Consider the following 25,633-nt stretch of genomic DNA (forward strand, 5'->3'; position numbering starts at 1 on the left):
CTCTGAACTCTTCACAAGTCCAGTCTTGAAGCTCATAGGTGACTCTGGAAATGGCCATTAGAGAACAGAGATCTTATTATTAGACGGTCTAAAGCTCTATTCTTAGTTCAGTTTGCTCCATATTAAAACCACATATGGGTTAGGTGTGTTTTGAAATCATAAATTCACCTCCCCAGGACCCTCTCTTTTCTTTGAGTTTGTCCTTTCCTATTATGCCTTTCAGATTGACCTTTCTCCTTTCTACCACATCATCAGCCTCTGGCTTCACCTTTAACCTCTGGAAAACAACAAACTCATATAAATCTCTTATGAAAGGGATTGTTCACCCAAAAATGAAATTTCGCTCATCTTCAGAACACAAATAAAGATCTTTTTGATTAAATCTGAGAGCTTTCTGTCCCTCCATTGACAGCTATGCAACTACCACTTTGAGGCTTCAAAAAGTTCATAAAAAGATTGTAAAACTAATCCATATGAATCAAGCATTTTAGTCCAAATTTTCTGAAGAGACACAATCACTGTATATGATGAACATATTGAATTTAGGCTTATATTTACATATAACCATTCATCAACTCGCATTAATGGAAGCTCAAGCATGTTTGCTTGCTTTGCAAGAACCAATGAGGTTCATTCTCGTGTGTTACGCAGCACATCTGAGCTTCCGCAAGAGGTTTGTTCTCATGTGTCAAGCAGGTTCGGTTGAGCTTCTGTTTATGTTCGCTGATCAATGTTTGTATGTAAATATGACCATAAGTTAAATCTCTTCATCATAGAAAGAGATTGAGCTCTTTAGAATATTTGGACTAAACCGCTCAATTCATTAGTTTTATAATCTCTTTATGAACTTTTTGAAGCGTCAAAGTGTTATTTGCATAGCTGTCTATGGAGGAACAGAAAGCTCTCCGATTTCATCAAAAAGATCTTCATTTGTGTTCTGAAGATAAACTAATGTCTTAAGGGGTTTGGAACAACATGAGGGTGAGTAAGTAATGACAGAACATTTTTGGGTGAACTAACCCTTAAATACAGTCATATTTTACATTGAGATATCCAGTTACCTCCTTAGTTTTATCGAACTTGACTTGCTCTCTGGGTGAAGTGCTACTGGCATTCGTTGCTTTCGTTGATGTGAGGGGTTTGCCACGAGCATCCAGCCCTGGCAGAGGTCTACCCTCCACATTAGCTAGCATGCAGCTTTGATAGAGCTGTGAGCGCACGAAACGAGTATAGCTGTCAAACTTCATCAGTTTAAAGATCTGGAAGGGGAGAGAGAGAACGAAGAGGATAGGTAAGGACACGAAGTCAACGAAGGATGGGCTCTTGATTTGATTGCTTTTAGTAGCTCTGGATAATTGAGTCATGATTGCCATCTGTTCTTAAACTAAAGTGGTTTGCCTCACCTCATATGACACAACAAAAACATCTTTGTCATGGATGGAACAATACATTCAATATCAGACATATCTCCATTCTCACAACTGGGCAAAATTACAATTGCATCCAGTGTTGCATAGGTTTTTCACAGATGTGTTTCTATTATTATTATTATTATTACTCTTTTTTTCGCTTGTTTGAGAGATGCAAAATCTACTGGTTTGTCGTTGAGGCTGAAAGCATTTGAAAAAGACTCTTAATATGGTGCCTTCTTGCAGTGAAGACAATTTTGCTGATTATAATGGGAATGCTCTACATTATCTTATTGCACATCTAAATGGATCTCTTTATGCACTTGGGATTACTGCTCTGAAATATCTGGTATTTTTTCTGAATTTGGTTATATAACCTGATACCAATAAAAGTATACCTTGAATGCAATGTATATCGCTTTGGATAAAAGCATCTGCCAAATGAATAAATGTCAATGCAACATTTCAAAGCCAATATTGTAGATATTGATAATATTAAATGTGAGATTTCTAAAAAAAAAAATATATATATATATATATATAATGGGTATAGCCATTTTTTTAACATTAAATGCTGCAGTGGATAATCTTTTATTGCTTTCCATTTCTTAACAACAATAAAACAGCATAATCATTAAATATATATATATATATATATATATATATATATATATATATATATATATATATATATATATATATATATGCATAGTTCTATAATATGCATAGTTAAGTCATGAAACTCTTTCAAGTAGCTGATTGGTTTTCTCAAGCCAGCAGTATAGCCAATCACTGTCTCTTTCTTATCTACACAATCTATATTCACATCCCACTCAGTACTGTACACAATGAGAATTGAGAATTGTTGTCCCTCCTCCTCCCCAGCACCACTTGTCTAGATCTGCTATGGGGTTCTCCCTACCGTGCAGCAGCATGTAAAATATTCCCTGTAATTCTGAGCATGTTTCAAGTCTTCTTGTATGCTAGCAGATCTAGCTCAAAAAAGTTCAATCCTACCTGCACTCCATTCTTATCAATAAAATGTGACCCCGGACCACAAAACCAGTTATTAGTCGCACGGGTATACAGGTGCTGGTCATATAATTAGAATATCATCAAAAAGTTGATTTATTTCACTAATTCCATTCAAAAAGTGAAACTTTTATATTATATTCATTCATTACACACATACTGATATATTTCAAATGTTTATTTCTTTTAATTTTGATGATTATAACTGACAACTAAGGAAAATCCCAAATTCAGTATCTCAGAAAATTAGAATATTACTTAAGACCAATACAAAGAAAGGATTTTTAGAAATCTTGGCCAACTGAAAAGTATGAACATGAAAAGTATGAGCATGTACAGCACTCAATAGTTGGGGCTTCTTTTGCCTGAATTACTGCAGCAATGCGGCGTGGCATGGAGTCGATCAGTCTGTGGCACTGCTCAGGTGTTATGAGAGCCCAGGTTGCTCTGATAGTGGCCTTCAGCTCTTCTGCATTGTTGAGTCTGGCATATCGCATCTTACTCTTCACAATACCCCATAGAATGTCTATGGGGTTATGGTCAGGCGAGTTTGCTGGCCAATTAAGAACAGGGATACCATGGTCCTTAAACCAGGTACTGATAGCTTTGGGACTGTGTGCAGGTGCCAAGTCCTGTTGGAAAATGAAATCTGCATCTCCATAAAGTTGGTCAGCAGCAGGAAGCATGAAGTGCTCTAAAACTTCCTGGTATACGGCTACGTTGGACCTCAGAAAACACAGTGGACCAACACCAGCAGATGACATGCCACCCCAAACCATTAATGACTGTGGAAACTTTACACTGGACCTCAAGCAACGTGGATTGTGTGCCTTTGCTCTCTTCCTCCAGACTCTGGGACCCTGATTTCCAAAGGAAATGCAAAATTTACTTTCATCAGAGAACATAACTTTGGACCACTCAGCAGCAGTCCAGTCCTTTTTGTCTTTAGCCTAGGCAAGACGCTTCTGATGCTGTCTGTTGTTCAAGAGTGGCTTGACACAAGGAATGCGACAGCTGAAACCCATGTCTTGCGTACGTCTGTGCGTAGTGGTTCTTGAAGCACAGCTGCAGTCCACTCTTTGTGAATCTCCCCCACATTTTTGAATGGGTTTTGTTTCACAATCCTTTCCAGGGTGCAGTTATCCCTATTGCTTGTACACTTTTTTCTACCACATCTTTTCCTTCCCTTTGCCTCTCTATTAATGTGCTTGGACACAGAGCTCTGTGAACAGCCAGCCTTTTTTGCAATGACCTTTTGTGTCTTGCCCTCCTTGTGCAAGGTGTCAATGGTCGTCTTTTGGACAACTGTCAAGTCAGCAGTCTTCCCCATGATTGTGTAGCCTACAGAACTAGACTGAGAGACCATTTAAAGGCCTTTGCAGGTGTTTTAAGTTAATTAGCTGATTAGAGTGTGGCACCAGGTGTCTTCAATATTGAACCTTTTCACAATATTCTAATTTTCTGAGATACTGAATTTGGGATTTTCCTTGTTGTCAGTTATAATAATCAAAATTAAAATAAATAAACATTTGAAATATATCAGTCTGTGTGTAATGAATGAATATAATATACAAGTTTCACTTTTTGAATGGAATTAGTGAAATAAATCAACTTTTTGATGATATTCTAATTATATGACCAGCACCTGTATTTGTAGCGATAGCCAACAATACATTGTATGGTTCAAAATTATCGATTTTTCTTTTATGCCAAAAATCATTAGGATATTAAATAAAGATCATGTTCCATGAATATATTTTGTAAATTTCCTACCATATATATTTTAGAAATGTATTTTTGTAAGTAATATGCATTGCTAAGGACTTTATTTGGACAATTTTAATGCTGATTTTCTCAGTATTTAGATTTTTTTGCACCCACAGATTCCAGATTTTCAAATAGTTGTTTCTCGGCCGAATATTGTCCTATCCTAACAAACCATACATCAACAGAAAGCTTATTTATTCAGTTTTCAGATTACGTATAAACCTCAAATGTACCCTTATGACTGGTTTTGTGGTCCAGGGTCACAAATGTTCTTGAAATCTATTTCGAGAGTTGTCATAATTGAAATAAACTTTTGTCAAACACCATAAAACATAATGAGATTAATAAAATATTCCAATTTTGGAGATTTGTTTAGTATTAGGAAATTACATGTTTTATTTTTTTTTTATAAAAAACCCGAAAATGTATTTTAATTTAGCATTGACATTTCAGTCTGATATGATATCACATACCTGTTGTTGTGCTTTTTGAAAGATGTCAGCATGTGGGTTTTGTACATCTTTCTCCTCGACTCGTACCCTGTCATCTATGTTAATAGGAGAAGTTGCATTGCTGGACAGGAAGTTGTTATAAATTGACAACGCCTCCCTCTTGAGCTAAAGTCAGAAAACAAATGTAATATTTACACTTTCTGTAGGAATTAGAAAGGAAAAGAAATTATGATAAAATAGTGGTTAGATATACAATACGGAGATTTACCTGCTCAGTTTGATAGGGCGGTATCTTGCGAAACTTTTCACACGCAAGCCAGAATAAGATGTTCTCAGCACTGACCTCAGATTTCAGAAAAGCCTATACAGACAAAATGTTACTGTCTCTTTAATGCTAAGAATATACCCCAAATCTGGATGAACTGCATGTGTCAGTGGGCATAGAGACATGATAATTACCATCACCTGTATTATCATTAAAAACAAGACAATTTAATTTCTGGTTCCAGCTGGCATCTCTGTTGGCCACCAAATGAGGAATTCACAGAGGTTTATCCATCTCAGAGCTCTCTCACCTAAACACCCAAATGTTTCCTTCCCCCCCCTCAAACTCTCTTAGTTCCCGCCTCCCTTCTGAAACATTCTCCACACCTCCTCATTTCCCTATAATTACAGTGACTCATACCGTGGGTTGTTTTCCTCCTCACCTCCTTTTTTTTCTGATTTTACACATTTCACAATGAATCGGGTTGAATTGCTTGCTCTGCGTGGTCGGTAAACAAATGAGAGTGTCGAGCAACATGGCAGCAGCTCTCTCTACAGCACTCTGTTTATTAAGAAGTAAATAAGTGCAGAAGTATATGACGTGTACACTGAGAAACTAGGAGCAAAGTGCTTATTTAGAACACCACTTCTGCTTTTGTCTGAGTTAGCAGTCAGCCTGTTGCATTCAATAGATCTGCTTATAAACCAGCCAGTTTTTAGGGCTGCCATTCGATTAAATCTATTAATCAAATTAATTGCAACTAATCACACTTATATCAATATTACCTGTGATGCCTGTAGAAGCAGTTGAAAGTGGTACTTTTACAAACCCGATTCCAAAAAAGTTGGGACACTGTACAAATTGTGAATAAAAACAGAATGCAATGATGTGGAAGTTTCAAATTTCAATATTTTATTCAGAATACAACATAGATGACATAGAAAATGTTTAAACTGAGAAAATGTATCATTTTAAGGAAAAAATAAGTTGATTTTAAATTTCATGGCATCAACACAGAAGTTGGGACAAGGCCATGTTTACCACTGTGTGGCATCCCCTCTTCTTTTTATAACGTCTGGGGACTGAGGAGACAAGTTGCTCAAGTTTAGTTTTTGTCCCATTCTTGTCTAATACAGGCTTCTAGTTGTTCAACTTTCTTAAGTCTTCTTAGTCGAATCTTCCTCTTTATGATGCACCAAATGTTTTCTATGGGTGAAAGATCTGGACTGCAGGCTGGCCATTTCAGTACCCGGATCCTTCTTCTACACAGCCATGATGTTGTAATTGATGCAGTATGTGGTCTGGCATTGTCATGTTGGAAAATGCAAGGTCTTCCCTGAAAGAAACGACGTCTGGAAGGGAGCATATGTTGTTCTAGAACTTGGATATACCTTTCAGCATTGATGGTGCCTTTCCAGATGTGTAAGCTGCCCATGCCACACGCACTCATGCAACCCCATACCATCAGAGATGCAGGCTACTGAACTGAGCGGTGATAAAAACTTGGGTTGTCCTTGTCCTCTTTAGTCCGGATGACATGGCGTCCCAGTTTTCCAAAAAGAACTTCAAATTTTGATTCGTCTGACCACAGAACAGTTTTCCACTTTGCCACAGTCCATTTTAAATGAGCCTTGGCCCAGAGAAAACACCTGCGCTTCTGGATCATGTTTAGATACGGCTTCCTTTTTTACCTATAGAGTTTTAGTCGGCAACGGCGAATGGCATGGTGGATTGTGTTCACCGACAATGTTTTCTGGAAGTATTCCTGAGCCCATGTTGTGATTTCCATTACAGTAGCAATCCTGTATGTGATGCAGTGTCGTCTAACCATCCATTATGGTTTTCCGGCCTTGACCCTTACGCACAGAGATTGTTCCAGATTCTCTGAATCTTTGGATGATATTATGCACTGTAGATGATGATAACTTCAAACTCTTTGCAATTTTTCTCTGAGAAACTCCTTTCTGATATTGCTCCACTATTTTTCGCTGCAGCATTGGGGGAATTGGTGATCCTCTGCCCATCTTGACTTCTGAGAGACACTGCCACTCTGAGAGGCTCTTTTATACCCAATCATGTTGGCAATAAGTTGCAAATTGGTCCTCCAGCTGTTCCTTATATGTACATTTAACTTTTCTGGCCTCTTATTGCTACCTGTCCCAACTTTTCTGGAATTTGTAGCTCTCATGAAATCCAAAATGAGCCAATATTTGGCATGACATTTCAAAATGTCTCACTTTCAACATTTGATATGTTATCTATATTCTATTGTGAATAAAATATAAGTTTATGAGATTTGTAAATTATTGCATTCCTTTTTTGTACAATGTCCCATATTTTTTTGGAATCGGGTTTGTACTTTGAATTGGTCCAATTGCATTTGTTTCTTTGTTTTTTAAAGCACTAAACTGACAATATTAGAAGTTATAAATAGATCATTCCAGCAACCTTCCCACTCAAGTGGGAAGAACCATTAGTGAATGAAACCTACACAGTAAACAAATCAATATCTTCCCCTGAAGTTCATTCATCTGTGTGCTTTTTTTATGTCCAGAAATATTCACTGTTGCGGCTGTGGCTGTGCAAATGATGCTCGTTTACTCACCGTGAAATAGCGTACGCCCATGGGGTCCTCCAGCAGCCTCTCAAAGCTGACGGCCCAGCTGGCCACCTGACCCACTCCTCTGGACCCTTCACTGGGCACAGTGGGCAGACTGGAGTTACTGCTGGAGTACTGCGTCCCTGTGCGCTCATCGGTCTCCAGCGCATTTAGTTCTAACACCCATGAAAAGAGAGGATGTTGAGAAGACTGGCACTTAACTTAAAGCACTAACTTAAAGTGAACTTAAAGAATTTGTATGTATTGTGAGGGTCTGTTTTAGTATCGTCCCACTTTACCTTAACATGTTAGATAACATTTTACATTCACTTTCAGGTAAAGTGGAACACTGATTCTGATGGTTCACTATCATTACTCTTATGAGCGAATATGAACCATGCTGTTCGACAACAGTAAGAGTTTGGATACCCTTCTGAAAAAGAATTGTACGTAATTGTGTACTTCAAATCTTAAAAGTAGTCTCTATTAAAAAAAAAAAAAAAAACAACAACAACAACAAAAAACTGTACTTGCAGTAAATAATATTAATGAAATAAAAAGCCTCTTAAGTGTACTTAAAGAGGGTACACTTTTAAGATTAAATATATTATTATGTTTTCCGAAGATGAACAAAGGTCTTACGGGTGTAGAACGACATGAGTGTGAGTAATAAATGATTTATTTTCATTGTAGGGATGAACTAACTTAAGTACACTTTTAAGTACTATGTAATCATCACAAAATAAAAGTTTTACTTTAAAGTATATTTTAAATCATTATGTTTTAACAATCTTTTGTATAAGTGCACTTATTGTAATGTGTTGACTAAAATACTAAAGCAGTTTCATTATAATTTATCAATAACTGTAGTGTTATTCTATATTACATTCAAAGTTAATATATTTTATATATACTAAATTGCAGCTATACAGTTCAGAATACTCAATTTTTGTAACAATTACCTTAAAAAATGTAAGTTCAGCAACTCAATTTTTTTAAGTAAACAATAATTATAAATAACAATTAAGTGAAACTGAAAAAATCATTTTAATTTTGTTTAATGTTTAAATCCACTGTACTTAAAACTATTATTTACCATTCGTAATGTTTCTCATTTTTCAATTATTTTGATGCAGCGGTTGTAAAACCCGGTAAGTTCAGAATACTCAAAACATTTAAGTAAACAACTTGAAGGTCGTTTTAGTAGAACTTAAAAAAATGAACTTTGTACTACACAAACTCGCTAATTATAATTACATTGAAATACTGAATAAACTAACACCTAAACTTTATGGTTAAGTGTTAGTTAGTAACAGCACACCAGCATGTGCTAATGTAACCAAACTTGCATGAACTGTTAATCAACATGCAGTATAGCCTTGAAGTTTCGCGGCCCATTCTCAACCTAACCACAGACACTACTCTTCACCAAGACCCTTACCCTACAAAACTTCAACATCACAAACACCTTTAAATACCCAAATAGCAGAACATTAAACAATAACACATCTTCCCCTGTATCAATCTTGTGCAAAAACCCACATAATAACACTCAGTTTCAACATTTATTCTCCTTACACAGTGTGACGCAAAGCATGCTGGGAACTTGAAATCTGCTGCAACTCAGTTATAATGCTGAATTGATTCTTCTGATAATGTCGGTTAGAGAAATATTGGCAGAACATTTGAACCACATTTCAAAGATAACAGAAGAAATTACATATGCAGCATAATGGCCTGTTTTCACAGACAGGGCTTAGATTAAGACAGGATTAGGCCTTTATTTTAGTTTAAAGATTAGGCCTATTATAGTTAAATTAGGACATTTAAGTAGCTTTTATAAACATGCCTTAGAAAAACACATTGCTTGTGAGAAAAAACAATGACACTGACATATTTTAAGATCTGTCAGTGCATGTTGTTTTCACTTAAAACAGCTTAAACATGCATTTTAGTCTGGGACTAGTTTAAGCCTTGCCTGTGAAACCAGGGGATAAAGATGTACTTAAATAGTACTTAAAGGGATAGTTCACCCAAAAATAAAAATTCTGTCATTAATTAACCTCATGTCATTCCAAACCCGTAAGACATCCTTAGAACACAAATGAAGATCTTTTTGAAGAAATCTAAGAGCTTTCTGTTCCTCCATAGACAGCTATGCAACTGAAACTTTGACGGTTCATAAAGAGATCGTAAATCTAATCCATATGTATTGAGAACTTTAGTCCAAATTTTCTGAAAACATATGTAATCATTCATCAATTCAAACATCAGTTATGGTACACAGAAGCTCAAGCGTGTTTGCTTGACCCGTGCGAGAACCATTGAGGTTCATTCTCATGTGTTAGCGCAGCACATTTGAGCTTCCACAAGAAGTTTGTTCTCATGCAAAGTTCGATTGACCTTCTGTTTATGTTCACTGATCAATGTTTATGTGAATAAAAGCCGAAATTAAATCTGTTCATCATATGAAGGGATTGCGTTACTTCAGAAAGTTTGGACTAAACTACTCAATTAGTTTAGTTTTATGATCTATTTATGAACTTTTTAAAGCGTCAAAGTTTTAATTGCATAGCTGTCTATGGAGGGACAGAAAGCTCTCAGATTTCATCAAAAATATCTTAATTTGTGTTCCAAAGATGAACGAAAGTCTTACAGGTTTGAAACAACATGAGGGTGAGTAATTAATGACAGAATGTTCATTTTTGGCTGAAATTTCTCTTTAAGTCGGTCAACAAAACACTCTAATTGCATTTAATATCAGTTTAAACTAGAATAAGTTTTCATTTAATTGCAATTAATATGCAGTAAGTGCTTAAAAACAACACATAGATACACTTAAGCATATTCTTTTAAATTATATTACCTCCATATTAAGTGCTTTTTAGTAAACGTATGCTAACGTGTACATTTTCACAAAGATATTTATCCATTAATGGTCTAATAGAAGTGGTGCTATAGCACAGACATGACTTCATGGTAGCCTTCTTATGGTAGACGTTTTTACATTGTTTCTAGGGAAACCATTTCAGTCATTAGTTGGATAAATGAGGAATCAGATGGACTACCAGCTGGTGGGGCTAAGATTGAGCTCCTTAAGTAAATATTATACAGTTTTCTAACAGGGACACTGTGGCGAGGGGGGGCGTGGTTCAGCGAGGTCTGCAACCGGAGAGAATAGCGGGAGACGCGTGGTAAGTGAGTGGGTTGAATACAAATCACGAACACCTGTTTCTCATTCCAGTGATTGGCGCGGAGACAGGACAAAACGCCGTGAGAAGCAGGAGTGTGTGAGAGAGAGGGGAACTGTTGACTGAGTCGGGTCGAGGTTCGTGGAGTGAAGCCCTTGTGGATAGTGTAAGCCCAACGTGGAGTGAAGCCCTTGTGGATAGCGTATGTCGAACCTGGAGTGAAGCCCTTTGTGGATTGTTTATTTTCGTTTGTTGTGCGTTGCACAGTTCTTCTGTTGACATTCAATAAAGACTCAGTCAGCAGTTGTTCGTCGTCCCTGACCACTTCCTTCCCCACTACGAACTTAAGTTTACTACACTGGTGCCGAAACCCGGGAAGGAAGTCGGTGAGCACGTCGCCATGCAATCGTCGTCCTCCGCCACATTTGCGGACATCATCGCGTCCCTCGCGGTCCTGCACCGCGAACAACAACAGGCCCTGCTGGAGTTAAGAGGCGACCAGGAGCGGTGTTTCCAAGCCATTCTACAGACCCAGCAGGAGGACCGCGAGGCGTTCCGGAGCTGGATTGACCGGGAGGTTCCCCGGGAGCCCACCGAACCGCCCGCTGTGCCTGTCCACCTGCCCTTAAATAAGATGGGCCCACTGGATGATCCAGAGGTGTTCTTAGACCTCTTCGAGAGATCCGCGGAGGCGTGTAAATGGCCGCGGGACCAGTGGTCGATGAGGCTGGTCCCGCTCCTCTCAGGTGAAGCACAGGTGGCGGCACAGCAGCTCCCCGTCCCGAACCTCCTGGTCTATGAAGACCTACGGCGGGCCATCGTCCAGCGGGTCGGTCGGACCCCGGAGCAGCACCGACAGCGCTTCCGCTCCCTCGACCTGGGTGAGTCCGGCCGGCCCTTCACGTTGGCCCAGCAGCTCCGGGACTCGTGCCGCAAATGGTTGCTGGCTGAGGGAAGCGACGTGGACCTGGTCGTCGATCGCGTGGTGCTGGAGCAATTCGTCACTCGGCTCCCGAAGAAGACGGCCGAGTGGGTCCAGTGCCACCGCCCCACGTCGCTGGACTCAGCCATCCAACTGGCGGAGGATCATCTGGTGGCGTGCCAAGGGGGCGGCGAACCCCTTCCAGCTGCCTCTCTCTCTCCCTCTCTTTTGTCCCCCTCTCTCTCTAGACCTGTCCCTCTCCCTAGGTCTCGTCCGCCCGGCCCACCTCGTGTTCCGCCCCGAGGGCGGGGCGGAACGGGACAGGCACCTTCCTACGGACCCAGAGCCCCGCCCAGGGGGGCGGGACTCCCTGCTGCCGGGGCGGACCCCGCTCCTGCTTCTCCCCTCTCTCCGCGCCATGTATTCAGCCCACTCTCTGCCACTGGAGCGGCGGGCAGGTCTGGGCCGGCCTGTTGGCGGTGCGGGGATCCGGATCATTTTGTGGATAAATGTCCGGTTATGGAGGTCGGGACGGTGATCCGGGTCCCCGACGATCCTCAGGCCGCCCCTGGTCAGGCTGGCGGGTACCAAATACCTGTGAGTATCAAGGGGGGTACCTATCAGGCTTTGGTGGACTCGGGCTGTAACCAAACCTCTCTCCATCAAAGCCTGATTTCGTCCGGGGCATTGGATACAGGCCGCATGGTTGGGGTTCGGTGCGTGCACGGGGATGTGGTAAGATATCCCGTAATGTCCGTCATAATTAAATTTAGGGGACAAAAGCATAGTGTTGAGGTGGCAGTTAACCCGCACCTCCGGCATCCGATAATTTTGGGGACGGATTGGCCCGCGTTTAAACAATTATTGGGATGTCTATGCTCGGATGCCTCTTGGGGGAAAAGAACGCGGGGTGAGCAAGCGCGAGTACAAGTCGGAGAGACTGATCAGAGACCGGAGAGTTCTGCTGCAGGGGATCTGAGTGAAGCCGGAGAAGACTAATTCTTCCGGAACGCGATGATTTTCCCCTGGAGCAGTCTCAGGATGAGACATTAAAGAATGCTTTTGATAGGGTCTCGATGATTGATGGTCAGCCTCTCCAGCCTGGACGTCCGCTTGCTTACCCATATTTCGCGATTATAAAAGATAGGTTGTATCGAGTGACCCAAGACACTCAGACAAAAGAAGATACAACCCAGTTATTAGTGCCAAAGAGCCGCAGGGAAATGCTTTTCCACGCGGCTCATTCTAATCCAATGGCGGGGCATTTGGGACAGGCAGCGACACTAAATCGTCTCATGACCCGTTTTTTCTGGCCGGGCATTCACGAGAATGTACGCAGGTGGTGCGCGTCTTGTCGTGAATGCCAGTTGGTGAACCCACCGGCCACCCCAAAAGCGCCATTGCGCCCACTTCCCTTAATGCAGGTCCCCTTCGAGAGAATTGGTATGGACCTCATCGGGCCATTAGAACGATCAGCAAGGGGACATCGCTTTGCATTAGTCATTGTTGATTATGCAACACGATATCCTGAAGCAGTGGCTCTCCGCAACATTTCTGCTAAAAGTGTTGCGGATGCACTGTTTCGCTTAATCTCCCGGGTGGGGATTCCAAAAGAAATCCTCACTGATCAAGGCACGGCGTTTATGTCACGCACGTTACGCGAACTGTACGAATTATTGGGCATTAAATCGGTTCGTACCAGCGTCTTTCACCCACAAACGGACGGGCTGGTCGAACGTTTTAATCGCACGCTTAAATCCATGATTCGTAAGTTCGTGCAAGAGGACGCCAAAAATTGGGATAAGTGGTTAGAACCTCTGTTATTCGCAGTGCGAGAGGTCCCGCAAGCCTCCACGGGGTTTTCCCCCTTCGAGCTTCTCTTTGGGCGCCAGCCCCGTGGGGTGCTGGATGTCCTCAGGGAAACTTGGGAGGATGGACCATCTCAGGCCAAAAATGAAATTCAGTATGTGCTGGACTTGCGATCAAAACTCCACACTTTGGGGCGGCTATCAATGGAGAATTTGTTACAGGCCCAGCACAGACAGAGCCAACTGTATAACAGACGGTCTAACCTACGTAAATTCGCACCGGGGGAAAAAGTGCTTGTATTGCTCCCTACTTCCAGTTCGAAATTACTTGCAAAGTGGCAAGGACCCTTTGAGGTCACACGGCAAGTCGGCGAGCTCGATTATGAGGTGGTACGGTCCGACAGGAGGGGGGCACGTCAAATCTATCACCTCAACCTGCTAAAAAAATGGAATGAGGCAGAATCAGTGATGCTGGCGACGGTGATTAGTGGGGAGGATGATCTCGGACCAGAGGCGAATATAAAAACTCAATCTCTCGCTCTGGTCCCGGGGGGAGACCACCTCTCGCCCTCCCAGCTCACTGATTTATCCAAATTGCAAAAGGAATTTGCAGACGTGTTCTCTCCCCTGCCGGGACGTACGAACCTCATTCAGCACCATGTCGAGACGGAGCCGGGCGTGGTTGTTCGCAGCCGGCCGTATAGGTTACCTGAACACAAAAAAAAGGTAGTTCAGGACGAATTAGAGGCAATGCTGAAAATGGGAGTAATAGAAGAGTCCAGCAGTAACTGGGCGAGCCCGATAGTTTTGGTTCCTAAGACCGACGGCTCGGTTCGTTTCTGCGTGGATTATCGCAGGGTGAATGCAGTGTCGAAATTCGACGCGTATCCAATGCCGCGGGTGGACGAATTGCTTGACCGGCTAGGTGCGGCTCGATTTTATTCGACACTGGACTTAACGAAAGGGTACTGGCAGATCCCCTTGTCGCCTTTATCCAAAGAAAAGACAGCTTTCACGACGCCGTTCGGATTACACCAATTCGTTACGCTTCCGTTCGGGCTGTTCGGGGCACCGGCTACCTTTCAGCGACTCATGGATAAGATTCTCCGGCCCCATGCTGTGTATGCGGCTGCCTACCTAGATGATATTATTATCTATAGTAACGATTGGCAGCGGCATATGCAGCATGTGAGAGCCGTCCTGAGATCGCTGAGAGGGGCTGGGCTCACGGCCAACCCGAAGAAGTGTGCAATTGGGCGCGTGGAGGTAAAGTATCTGGGCTTCCACTTGGGGCATGGGCAGGTGCGTCCCCAAATTGACAAGACGGCAGCGATTGCGACCTGTCCGCGCCCCAAGACCAAAAGGAGGTTAGACAGTTCCTCGGGCTGGCGGGATACTACAGAAGGTTTGTACCTAACTATTCGGCCCTCACCAGCTCGTTGACTGATCTAACTAAAAAGGATGCTCCAGATACGGTCCAGTGGACGGAGCTGTGCCAGCAGGCCTTCACCCAAGTAAAGGCTGCTCTGTGTGGCGGGCCACTGCTTCACTCTCCTGACTTTTCTCTCCCTTTTCTGTTGCAGACTGACGCGTCGGACAGGGGGTTGGGTGCTGTCCTATCCCAGGAGATAGAGGGTGAGGAGCGGCCGGTACTGTACATTAGCCGTAAGCTCTCTAAGAGAGAAGCTAAGTACAGTACCGTAGAAAAAGAGTGTCTGGCTATCAGGTGGGCCGTCCTCACCCTCCGCTATTATCTCCTGGGACGGGAATTCACTCTCTGTTCGGACCATGCTCCCCTGCAGTGGCTCCACCGCATGAAGGATACCAACGCGCGGATCACTCGTTGGTATCTGGCTCTACAGCCTTTTAAGTTCAAGGTGGTCCACAGGCCGGGTGTTCGGATGGCTGTGGCCGATTTCCTCTCCAGAAATGGGGGGGGGGGGGCTGCAGGCCGGACGGCTCCCCGGCCTGAGTCGGGCGGTGGGGGTATGTGGCGAGGGGGGCGTGGTTCAGCGAGGTCTGCAACCGGAGAGAATAGCGGGAGACGCGTGGTAAGTGAGTGGGTTGAATACAAATCACGAACACCTGTTTCTCATTCCAGTGATTGGCGCGGAGACAGGACAAAACGCCGTGAGAAGCAGGAGTGTGTGAGAGAGAGGGGAACTGTTGACTGAGTCGGGTCGAGGTTCGTGGAGTGAAGCCCTTGTGGATAGTGTAAGCCCAACGTGGAGTGAAGCCCTTGTGGATAGCGTATGTCGAACCTGGAGTGAAGCCCTTTGTGGATTGTTTATTTTCGTTTGTTGTGCGTTGCACAGTTCTTCTGTTGACATTCAATAAAGACTCAGTCAGCAGTTGTTCGTCGTCCCTGACCACTTCCTTCCCCACTACGAACTTAAGTTTACTACAGACACATTTTGTTACTTTTCATAGAAGAAAAATGTTCTAAATATAAAATATAAAATATATATATATATAAAACTAGTATCAGTATCAATTTTTGTACAGTTCCTCAGATCATTTTATATTAGGCTATGGGAATGTGTGAGACATGCTAATTAACTTGTCAATCTGAAGAAAAAAAAAAAAAAAATACAAAAAACTAGTCTTTTTTTATATTTTCGGCTCAAAACACTGACATTCTCCGTTTAAATGTAATGTCAATTCAAAAGCACGTTTGTGCATTGCTAAACTCTCTGAACTCAAAATCTGTTGATGACACTTTTTTACAGTTCTCTTCCTTTATTCCGACAATTCACTTGTTTTTGGTGCACTGATATGCAGTAGAGGAATTTCCCGAACATGAGTTCGAGTCACACTTTATGAATGACTAGCATCAGACATTTGATGATCATACGGGTGTTATCGATGATTGTCTTCACTTCCAGACAGTCACATGACTTTCTATACCTCTGTCTGTCTGCCTTTCTGCCTACCAACCTGTTTTTTTCTCCCAATCTCTTGGTCTCACAATGACACTCGAGCAGAGAGAGAGAGAGGAAACTGATGTGACTACACCTGCCCCCCCCACCCCCAAAACCGGATGTAAACAAGTCAATGGTAAAATGATAAACCCAGGTGTATGACTGCATTAGTGCTGTTTGCTGGCCACGTGGATAAAGTATAAAAACACACGGCCCCACGGACTGCTGACCCTTGTTTTCTCCATGGTACATTTGAAGGAGAGGAACATATCATTCATCCTACACCTCCTCTAAAAAACATTATTAATGAATAACTCACCTCCATCTGAAACGGCCAGTGTCTGTAGGAGAAAATGAAATGATATGAGTTGTAATGAAGTACACTAAACAAAAATATGCATGTTGGATCATGGCGTACATTCATCTGTGGTATAAGTGACTCAGTTGAAGCACACATTTCTTGGAAATAAATGTGGTTTAAATCAATGCCTGCAGGCGATTGAGAAAAAAAAGCACCAGATAGACCGAGTGAAAGAGTTCACAAGCAACAAAATGTTACAGACTATTGGAGTCTGTGATAAAATGGCTGTTCCTTTTTCCCTCAAACTGGATATTAACTGATTTTATTGTTCTCTGATCTTCTCATTCTCAAAGGGTAATGTAGTAGAGCTTACATCTTCAATGATCTGCATTATTAAAAAAATCAAGCTGAAGTGCTTAAAACAATTTTTTGCCCCCTGAATGAAAGTAAGTAGTCGCAACTCAAAATTAGTGAGTTCAAGACCACTTAAAGTTTGACGTGAAAAGGTTAAAAAAATACTGTGACAGCGCTGTGTTTGCACACAATGACCTACACATAAATATATAGTCAGGCTCTTTGAACCTACCTTAAGTCCGTTGAATATCTCAATGTTATTCCCTTTTAGAGACATATCCTTGGAATCACATGTATTTTAGTTTATTGAGCGCATGAGTGAGTTGTTTCTGATGTGCTTTTGAGATGGCTCTCTGAACACAGTATAACTTCCTGCTCGAGCAGGAAGTCTTACCATGGTAACATGCCGCAAGAGGAAGTGTGGGCATGTTTCAGACAGAGCTCTTTTTTGAACTTTTTTTTTTTTTTTTACAGCGAAACCATGGCTGCAATTCTTCCATCATTACATAATAAGGTCATTCGTGTAGAAAAACATTAACTTGAAATGAAAAGATTAGGTATTTGTGACAATTAACATTTGTTTTGTTTTTTGTTATTGACATGTTTTAGCATGTCAGTAACAATGGTCATGACATGTTTAGATTCTGAAAGAGCACACAGCTATTAGATAAAACATTATCACTCAAGCAATCAATGCCAAAATACCACGTACCACTGCACTTCTGTTGATGAACTTCAAACACAAGCAAATCTACCGTTTTGAGATGATTCAACATTTAAAAGTCATTACTGGAACTAGGATGGCAGTAATTCCACGTGCTTAGCAACAGTAGAGAGATGAGAAAATGAGGGCTCTTCTGAAATTAGTCAAAGGTTTTACCTTGTTGAGGGCATGAGGCAGACTGTCTGACAGGGTGTTGTGTCTCCCGAGGGTCCTTCGAAAAGAATTGCGTCGAGCGAGGTTTGAGAACCCTCTAGTAATTTCATTGAAACTCAAGGCCCTCTGACATAAAATTCACACAAAAATACCATATATTACAACCTAACAATATAAAGGCTTTACTGTACAATTAAATATAATTTATGGTATGAATGATCAATCAATCTATGGTTTCATAAAAACATTCATGTATAAATGTAACCAAAATGAGTGTCATGATATTGCTGTAATAAAATTAATATAATAAAATTAATGCTATAATAAAATTAATAACATAATTTTACATATATATAATTTATAGACACACACACTCACACATATATATTTATATAGTACTGTACACATAGACATATATCTATATATCTGTCTGTCCGTCTGCCCGTCTAGTACCATAATGCAAAATTAAATGAAATGTAATTAAAATATATTTTTAATTATATATATATATAAAATTTAAAGGATATTACATTAATTACATTTCATTTAATTTTGCATTATGGTACTAGACGGGCAGACGGACAGACAGATATAAACATATATGTCTATATGTACAGTACTATATATACTAGATACGATCTATATATAGCTAGATAGAGAGTACTGTACATATACATATAGACATATGCAATATATATATATATATATATATATATATATATATATATATATATATATAATTTAAAGGATATTACATTCATTACATTTAATTTCATTTTACATTATGGTAGTAGACAGGCAGACGGACAGACAGATATATATGTCTATCTGTACAGTACTATATATATATATATATATATGTATATATATATATACACACACACACATATACATATGTATATATACACACACACACACATATTTAAAAAGATACAGACAGACAGATAGATACATACATAGATTTTTATGAAAAAGTAGATTGCTCAGACCAAGTCAAAAGTCAAACATACTGTTTCATAAGGTCAACAAACACTCAACTATTTCAATTTGGCCCAAATCCAAAGTCAGAACAAGCTACAAATTTAGTTGTGTGGAAGTATTGACAGTATTCACAGTTTGTATAACTATTCCCTGAATATATACACACACACACATCACAATATTATAGTATCATGTCCATATTTTTCCACCCTACCAGTTGTATACCAGAGGTAAGAAGTTAAGAGGAACTTTGGTACCTTTTCCCTTGACTGGACGGATGGTTTCTGTTGGAGGTGAGACAGAGAGATCTCCATGATGAAGCTGGCTGTGTGCTGGAGACCAGTGAGGTAACCAAAACCTGAGCTAGAACTTCTTGGCTCACAGAAATAACGTGTCACTGTGCAAACACCATAAAACACAACGCCGCTGGGTATAAAAGTCACTGAGAAGGAAAACACACTGACGTACATTCAGGCAACAATCATCCAGAGAAACCTGAGGATGAATGACCATCCAGACACAAAAGAAATGCACAATTATTGTTAAAAAAAAAAGTCTCACCCATTTGCATTTGATCATCTACAGCACACTTTTCACAGGTGATTTGTTGAAATTCTGTCATCATCTTTACCTGCTCAACTTTTTGCCTGTGGAATACAAAGAGATTTATCAAAATGTCAAAACTGTTCTTTTACATACAACTAAACACATATTAATATAATGTGACTAAGTTCAGTAAAGTTATTTCTACATTTTTTCCCCCTCAGTCATATCACATCTCACCGAGGGCACCAAAAGAGCTAGAACTGCAACTGGTGCTCTTCAAAAACAGGTCCCTTTTTATGTACAGTAACTCCTAAATGGAAACCTTCTTAACATATTCTGATATAAACAATAGTTTGATCATGATCAGTCCTATACACGTTCAGACGTTTATTGTCAAATGGAGACTGTGATTGTGCAGAGCTTTGTCCAGTCAATCGTCCAAACTGCCCAAAGCAGGTCCAGACCGGAAAACCATCCAAAACCAGTTCTGCTTTGCGTCACCAAAGCTCCTTCTGTTCTGCGACGGTCGACACCTGTTCCTCTCAATTCATCAGTGCAGCAGTCCGTGCGGCCATAAGCCCGTTCACCATCTCACTCACCCTCGCTCTCGCAGCTGGAGAGATGAGCTCAACCAGCAACAAAGGCATTTGTGTTCCTCTGTGTCTGAGGAAAGAGCAAATGTAGTAATTAATGACCCTTAGCAAAAATGAAAGAAAGTGCTTGTCAAGATGTTCACATTCAGATGCTTGGACTAACAGACATGGTTGTCACATTTTCTCATAAGACATATTGAACAATGAATATAAGTGTATTGTTTTAGATGACAATGGTTCCCTTAAGTAGGATACATGAGCTTAATATTTCAAATTAGTGGAGCTCGCAGAAATGTTAATAGGATAACCATAGAGAAACAACAATAAAGGCACAAAATAGGCACACACACAATTTTACACAAACCTCATAGCATCTCCTATGAGTTTATAAGCTTGGCAGTTCTAAATACAACTTGTGACAATGCTTCTAAAACTATATTTTTTGCTCGGGAGAAAAATCTAATAAGCAGGAGAGCGAATGTCTCTATTTGCTTTGAATCTAATCTCTATTCTCTCCGGGAAAAAAAAAAAATATTAATGAGATCTCATTTATGATTTTGTTCTTTCCTAAGGGATCAATTAATATTAAATGAGTCAACACATAAATGACTAGTAGACTAATGTAATCATGAAGACTCAAAGTAACACAATTAATGCTAATAATGTCATAATTAACATGCTAGACAGTTTTGGAAATGTGAGAGATATCTTCATATGAGTAATATCTCAACTCTCAAAGTTTCCCTCCTGCTAAAGAGTAAAGGCGATGGGTAGTAAGAGCGGCAACATGAGAAGCTGCTCCATAAACATCTCTGGAGGAGTTTGTTGGTCATTCAGTAATTGGGTCTTAATCCCCAAGAATATTATGGAATCCCTACAGGAGCAAACAGCCAACAATAGAGTGCAGTATGTCTGCAGAGCAGTGATAAGGACCCTCTGGATGCACTAGGAATCTTCACCATTGTGAGTCTGGATTCTGACTGCTCTGTGGATAGAGATGCTCCCCACTGCTTTCATTAACAACACTGTGGCTTTTTGGCATAATACAAAGGGAGGGAAGGACTGTTTTTTTTTGTTTTTTTTTTTAATCCCTAGAAAGTGTTCGAAGGAAAGATGAAGTCTTGATGTTTTCCTGCTATGGAAAAAGATCTGAAGCCTTATCTGCCAGCTTGTATCTACTGAGGTCTTATGCAGGAAGGTAAGCTTTAAAGGCTCAATATGAAGTGGAATCTTGCACATAAAGACTCTCTATTTCAAGGACTGCAAGATAACCAAATATGCAGGGAGATAATTGTTTTTGACACTGTAACTATAGTGGAAATGTTTGTTGGTTTACTTCAATGCAAGATTATTATTTGACAATCAACTAGAAGCTTAAGACTCAAAAAATGTCATAAAATAACTTTTACAGTGGAGTTTTTTTTGGTAAGAATTGCAAACCAGTTACCTTAGCAGATACCTTGGCTGATAGCATCATGAGGACAGTCAAGAGTCTGAAACACCTTACTAGCGACTATACTGAGTAATACACAAAAACACACAATAGATATAAAAATAAAAGTCAGATTTACTTTACTATCTGTATTATTTTAAAACTGTTCCCTTATCTGACATTATAGCCTGTAGAACCCTAATTTCAAATATGCACACTACTGACCTCTGCTGTATGGGAGAGGTATTCTCAGATATAATTTATTTATGTTCTGGGAGTGTTTTCAGGGGCAAGTTTTATTTTTGTTCCCAGAAGGTAGGATAACATTAACTAAAAACATTCTAAAAATGTTTAGTGATAACATTGTTTGAACATTATCCCCTAACATTCTTATATTCTTAAGTTTTTAGTGGGAAGCTTCCCATTGGGCATTGGATGTGGACTCAAATGTTGTTCAGACATCAAATTTTGGTTGAAAGCGAAAACCCAACCTTTGTTTGCTCCAAAGTCATTAAATAACTCCAAAAACAGCTTCACTTATTACAAACCAGATTGATTTTATTTCTGTCATATGTGTACAAAAGTTATTACTGAGAATTAACAGAGGTTTAGATGTTGATGTTTTATTGAAAATAATAGTATGGTTTGATGTCACCATTATGGTGATTGGTGTTTGCTTTATTTGGTTTGCTTTTATTTGACTCTTGACTAATGGTTGATGATTAAAATATAATCATCATTTAGAGGTCTGATCACATCCAGAGTCTAATCTTTGTTATTAATTTCACATTATTGATTGTAGTAACTTGTTTCTACAGCATGAGATCCAGCAGTTTTTTAACTACTGATCCACTTAAGACACACACAGACATCAAGAATCAACATATGAATATCAACAATGGTGACATGCTTCATGCCGTGATGCATTCTGGGAGCCATAGATGAGTTTTGTATGATGCACCTGGAATACATTGCAGCATGAAGCATGCCACCATTGTTTAGATACATACTCTTGATGTTTGTGTGTCTTATTGTCAAATGAGTTTAAAAAAAAAATGTGCACAGGGTGTTTATATATACAGGGCTGAGGGCTCTCAAGTCTCACGCATTGGGCGTGAGACACACGCATTTCAACCCGTTCACACGCTCACACGCCACACCTTGTATTTCTCACGCAGAGAAATCTCCAGGAAAACGCACAAGTTGTGCCTCTATTAGAGGAATCAAGCGAGTTCCCCATAGAGTTCAGAAGGCCCTGCCACGCACCAGTTAATCTATTAAAAAATATAGCTACCGAACAGCCAATCAGAAAATAGAATTGCTGTATCCGGGTAAGATTTAGATATTCCCGCCACAACAACGTTTACGTTCTGATTCCAACGACACATTCTGTGATTCACGGGCTCGCTCACTGATTCAGATGCTCGCTGAAGCAGTTAGCTACAGAAGAGGACACCTGTCAGTCACATAATTGATTCACATCTGGCTACAGACTGATCGTGATCGATGTGGGACCATATCCTATGAGTACAGTCATCTCATCAAATTGCTGGGGAATATGTGTCCAGGCAGCTGGTAGGTTAGTTAAGAGTCTGACCAGAGTACGTTACGTGAACTTGCCTAGCTAGTAGTGATGGGCATTTTTCCAAAATATTGTATTGAATATTTGGGCTAGTAAAAAACGAATATTCGTGTATTTAAAGCTGCAGTCCGCAACTTTTTTTGTGTGTTAAAAATTTACAAAAATTATATAATGAGAATATACAACATGAATCCATTTTCCAAACCGTGTTTTTGTCTTATCCTGAATCATTATGGTACACTTATAATAAGTGTTTATATTCGGACTATTTCAGACCAGACTGGTAGGACTCGCCGCAGAGTATCACAGTAACTTTGTGACTCGCCATAGAGACATAAACGGAGAAAAGTAGCTCCGGCTAGAATGTTCCTCCGCAAGACGCGTACAGTTCTGTTTATTAACCGCTAGAGGGCCAAAAATCGCGGACAGCAGCTTTAAATTACGTTATTGTGAGAAAATGAGACAGACGTTTTTTAATTTTTTTTTATTCAAGTTGTCGTCACCATTTCTGAACAAACTTATGATTAGGTAATATACACAACAAGTTTACGTTTTATCTCAAGGTTTTCATTGTTTAAAACATTAAACAATATGTGTAAACAAAAAATATAGGCCTAAAGAACAAAAGCATTATAAGCTCAAGCAGTGAGCGGGAAAAAACACTAGTAAAGCAGAGCGCGTCAGTTATCATGCAGAACGTAATGTACATATAACGTAGGCTACACTAGAGTCGGAATATGGTTACCATGTTTATATTGTTTCACATTATAATGTTGAGGAAAAACAACAATATAATGTGTATGATTATATTACCATTATCTCACTCACTCACTCACACACTAAAATGCTGAATTAAATAAATATTTTTTTTATTTGTACGACTGTGTCATTTTTCATATCAGACCCCCGTTCCCACCCAAACCCCTGTCGCTGCCGCCGCGGCCGAAATCTCACTCTGAACTCAGTTCAAAACTTGAGAGCCCTGTATATATCTTTGAGATTATCTGATTAAAAGGCTGCTGGATCATAAAGAATCATAGAGATGCTATAAGAAATAATGTGAAATTAATACCATAGATTAGACTGGGTGAAATCAGATAATCAGACCGCTGCATGGTGATAATAATCATAAACAAATAGCTAGCATTACCTGATCACATTTCTTTTGTTGTACTTCCACTAATACACAGTTAAGGCCAATTCACACCGCCCCGACGACGGCCAACAAACACCAACAAACGCCAACGAACAAGTTGGTCGTTGGATTTAGAATTCTATGAGAAAAAACTGTCATGTTCACACCGCCCCAACAAACACCGACCAACGAGTGACGTGTGACTGGGAAAATTCCACAACTACACAAGTAACCATGTTAACAATATGTCAGGTTAGTTTACTATATTACAAATATAGTATCATATATATTTTCATTGTATTAAAGTATTGAGGCAAAACAAAAATACTAACCTGAAATCTGAAGCACTGTAGCCATCGATCTGATCGTAACCTATTGCGCTGCGGTTGGTACCGGTTTTTAAACTTTTTTTAGTGCGACCCTTTTTATTAACGAGACCCATAAGCATATACAACCATGTAACTAAACAAGTCAAAACGAATTATTAAAAAACGAAACTGAAGGTAAACCAGCGTTGCTCTCATGGTGGTTATAACGTTACCTCTCTCTTTCGGTGAAGTGGAGCAGCTGCTCTTGCTGAATGGCACGGATTGCACTATGGACTATTGTATATATATATATATATATATATATATATATATATATATATATATATATATATATATATATATATTTTTTTTTTTTTTTTTTTTTTTTTAACTGTATTTTATTTTTTATAACGAACAAGCTGTGATGTCACGTTTCCAGTGCTCTGTTGTGTGTGCGTGAGGCGCGGGCGCGATCAAATAGCTGTCGGGGACTTCCCTCATCGTCATGGCAACGGTTCGTTAACAGGTCAGATTACGTCAGAGTTGGTTGCCATCTGTTGGAAAACTGTTCACACCGCGCAGACATTCCACGACCCGACAAACGCCGATTAAACATGTTCAGTCGGGTGAAAACCAACTCTGACCAACGCCAACAACGGCCAACAAACGCCAACAGGGGTATCACACCAAACCAACAAACTCCAACAGACGAGTTTGTTGGAGTTTGTTGGCGTTTGTTGGCCGTCGTCGGGGCGGTGTGAATTGGCCTTTACAGCAGCCAAAGAAAAACAAACATTAAAAAGTTAGGAGTCAAACTGGCCAACTAAAGTGAACACTGATCACTGTAATGGTGATATCAAACCAAACTATTACTTTCAAACAGACATTTAAACCTCTTTTTATCTTGATAAGAACTTTTACACATGTATGACAGAAATAAAATCAGTGTAGTTTGTAATAATTGATGCTGGTAATGCTGTGTCTGGAGTTATTTAATGAAGTTAGGCCTAAATCTTGACGTTAAACAAATGTTGGGTTTAGACGTCAACCTGATTTTCATTTTCGACCAAAATTTGATGTCTGAGTGACTCTGGAGTCCACATCCAGTGCCCGATGGGAAACTTCCTACTTAAAAATTTTATGCAAATTTTATTGTTC

The 25,633-nt window shown here is 40.1% G+C and overlaps 1 protein-coding gene across 1 annotated transcript in view; it reads right to left on the reverse strand.

Annotated features, from left to right (window-relative positions):
• rgs14b (regulator of G protein signaling 14b) overlaps positions 1-17,373 on the reverse strand; it is a 29,433-nt gene extending 12,060 nt beyond the window's left edge. Inside the window, exons 1-8 of the mRNA XM_067375414.1 lie at positions 17,254-17,373; positions 16,686-16,707; positions 7,531-7,700; positions 4,929-5,021; positions 4,682-4,825; positions 1,062-1,259; positions 169-277; positions 1-44 (exon numbers count right to left, since the gene is read on the reverse strand). Of these exons, the coding sequence (XP_067231515.1) occupies positions 1-44; positions 169-277; positions 1,062-1,259; positions 4,682-4,825; positions 4,929-5,021; positions 7,531-7,700; positions 16,686-16,707; positions 17,254-17,298 (825 nt within the window). The 5' untranslated portion in view covers positions 17,299-17,373. The remainder of the gene's footprint in view (positions 45-168; positions 278-1,061; positions 1,260-4,681; positions 4,826-4,928; positions 5,022-7,530; positions 7,701-16,685; positions 16,708-17,253) is intronic.
• Between the last annotated feature and the right edge of the window lie 8,260 nt (positions 17,374-25,633).

The sequence above is a fragment of the Chanodichthys erythropterus genome, chromosome 22 (assembly GCF_024489055.1).
Source record: "Chanodichthys erythropterus isolate Z2021 chromosome 22, ASM2448905v1, whole genome shotgun sequence".
NCBI classification, from domain to species: domain Eukaryota; kingdom Metazoa; phylum Chordata; class Actinopteri; order Cypriniformes; family Xenocyprididae; genus Chanodichthys; species Chanodichthys erythropterus.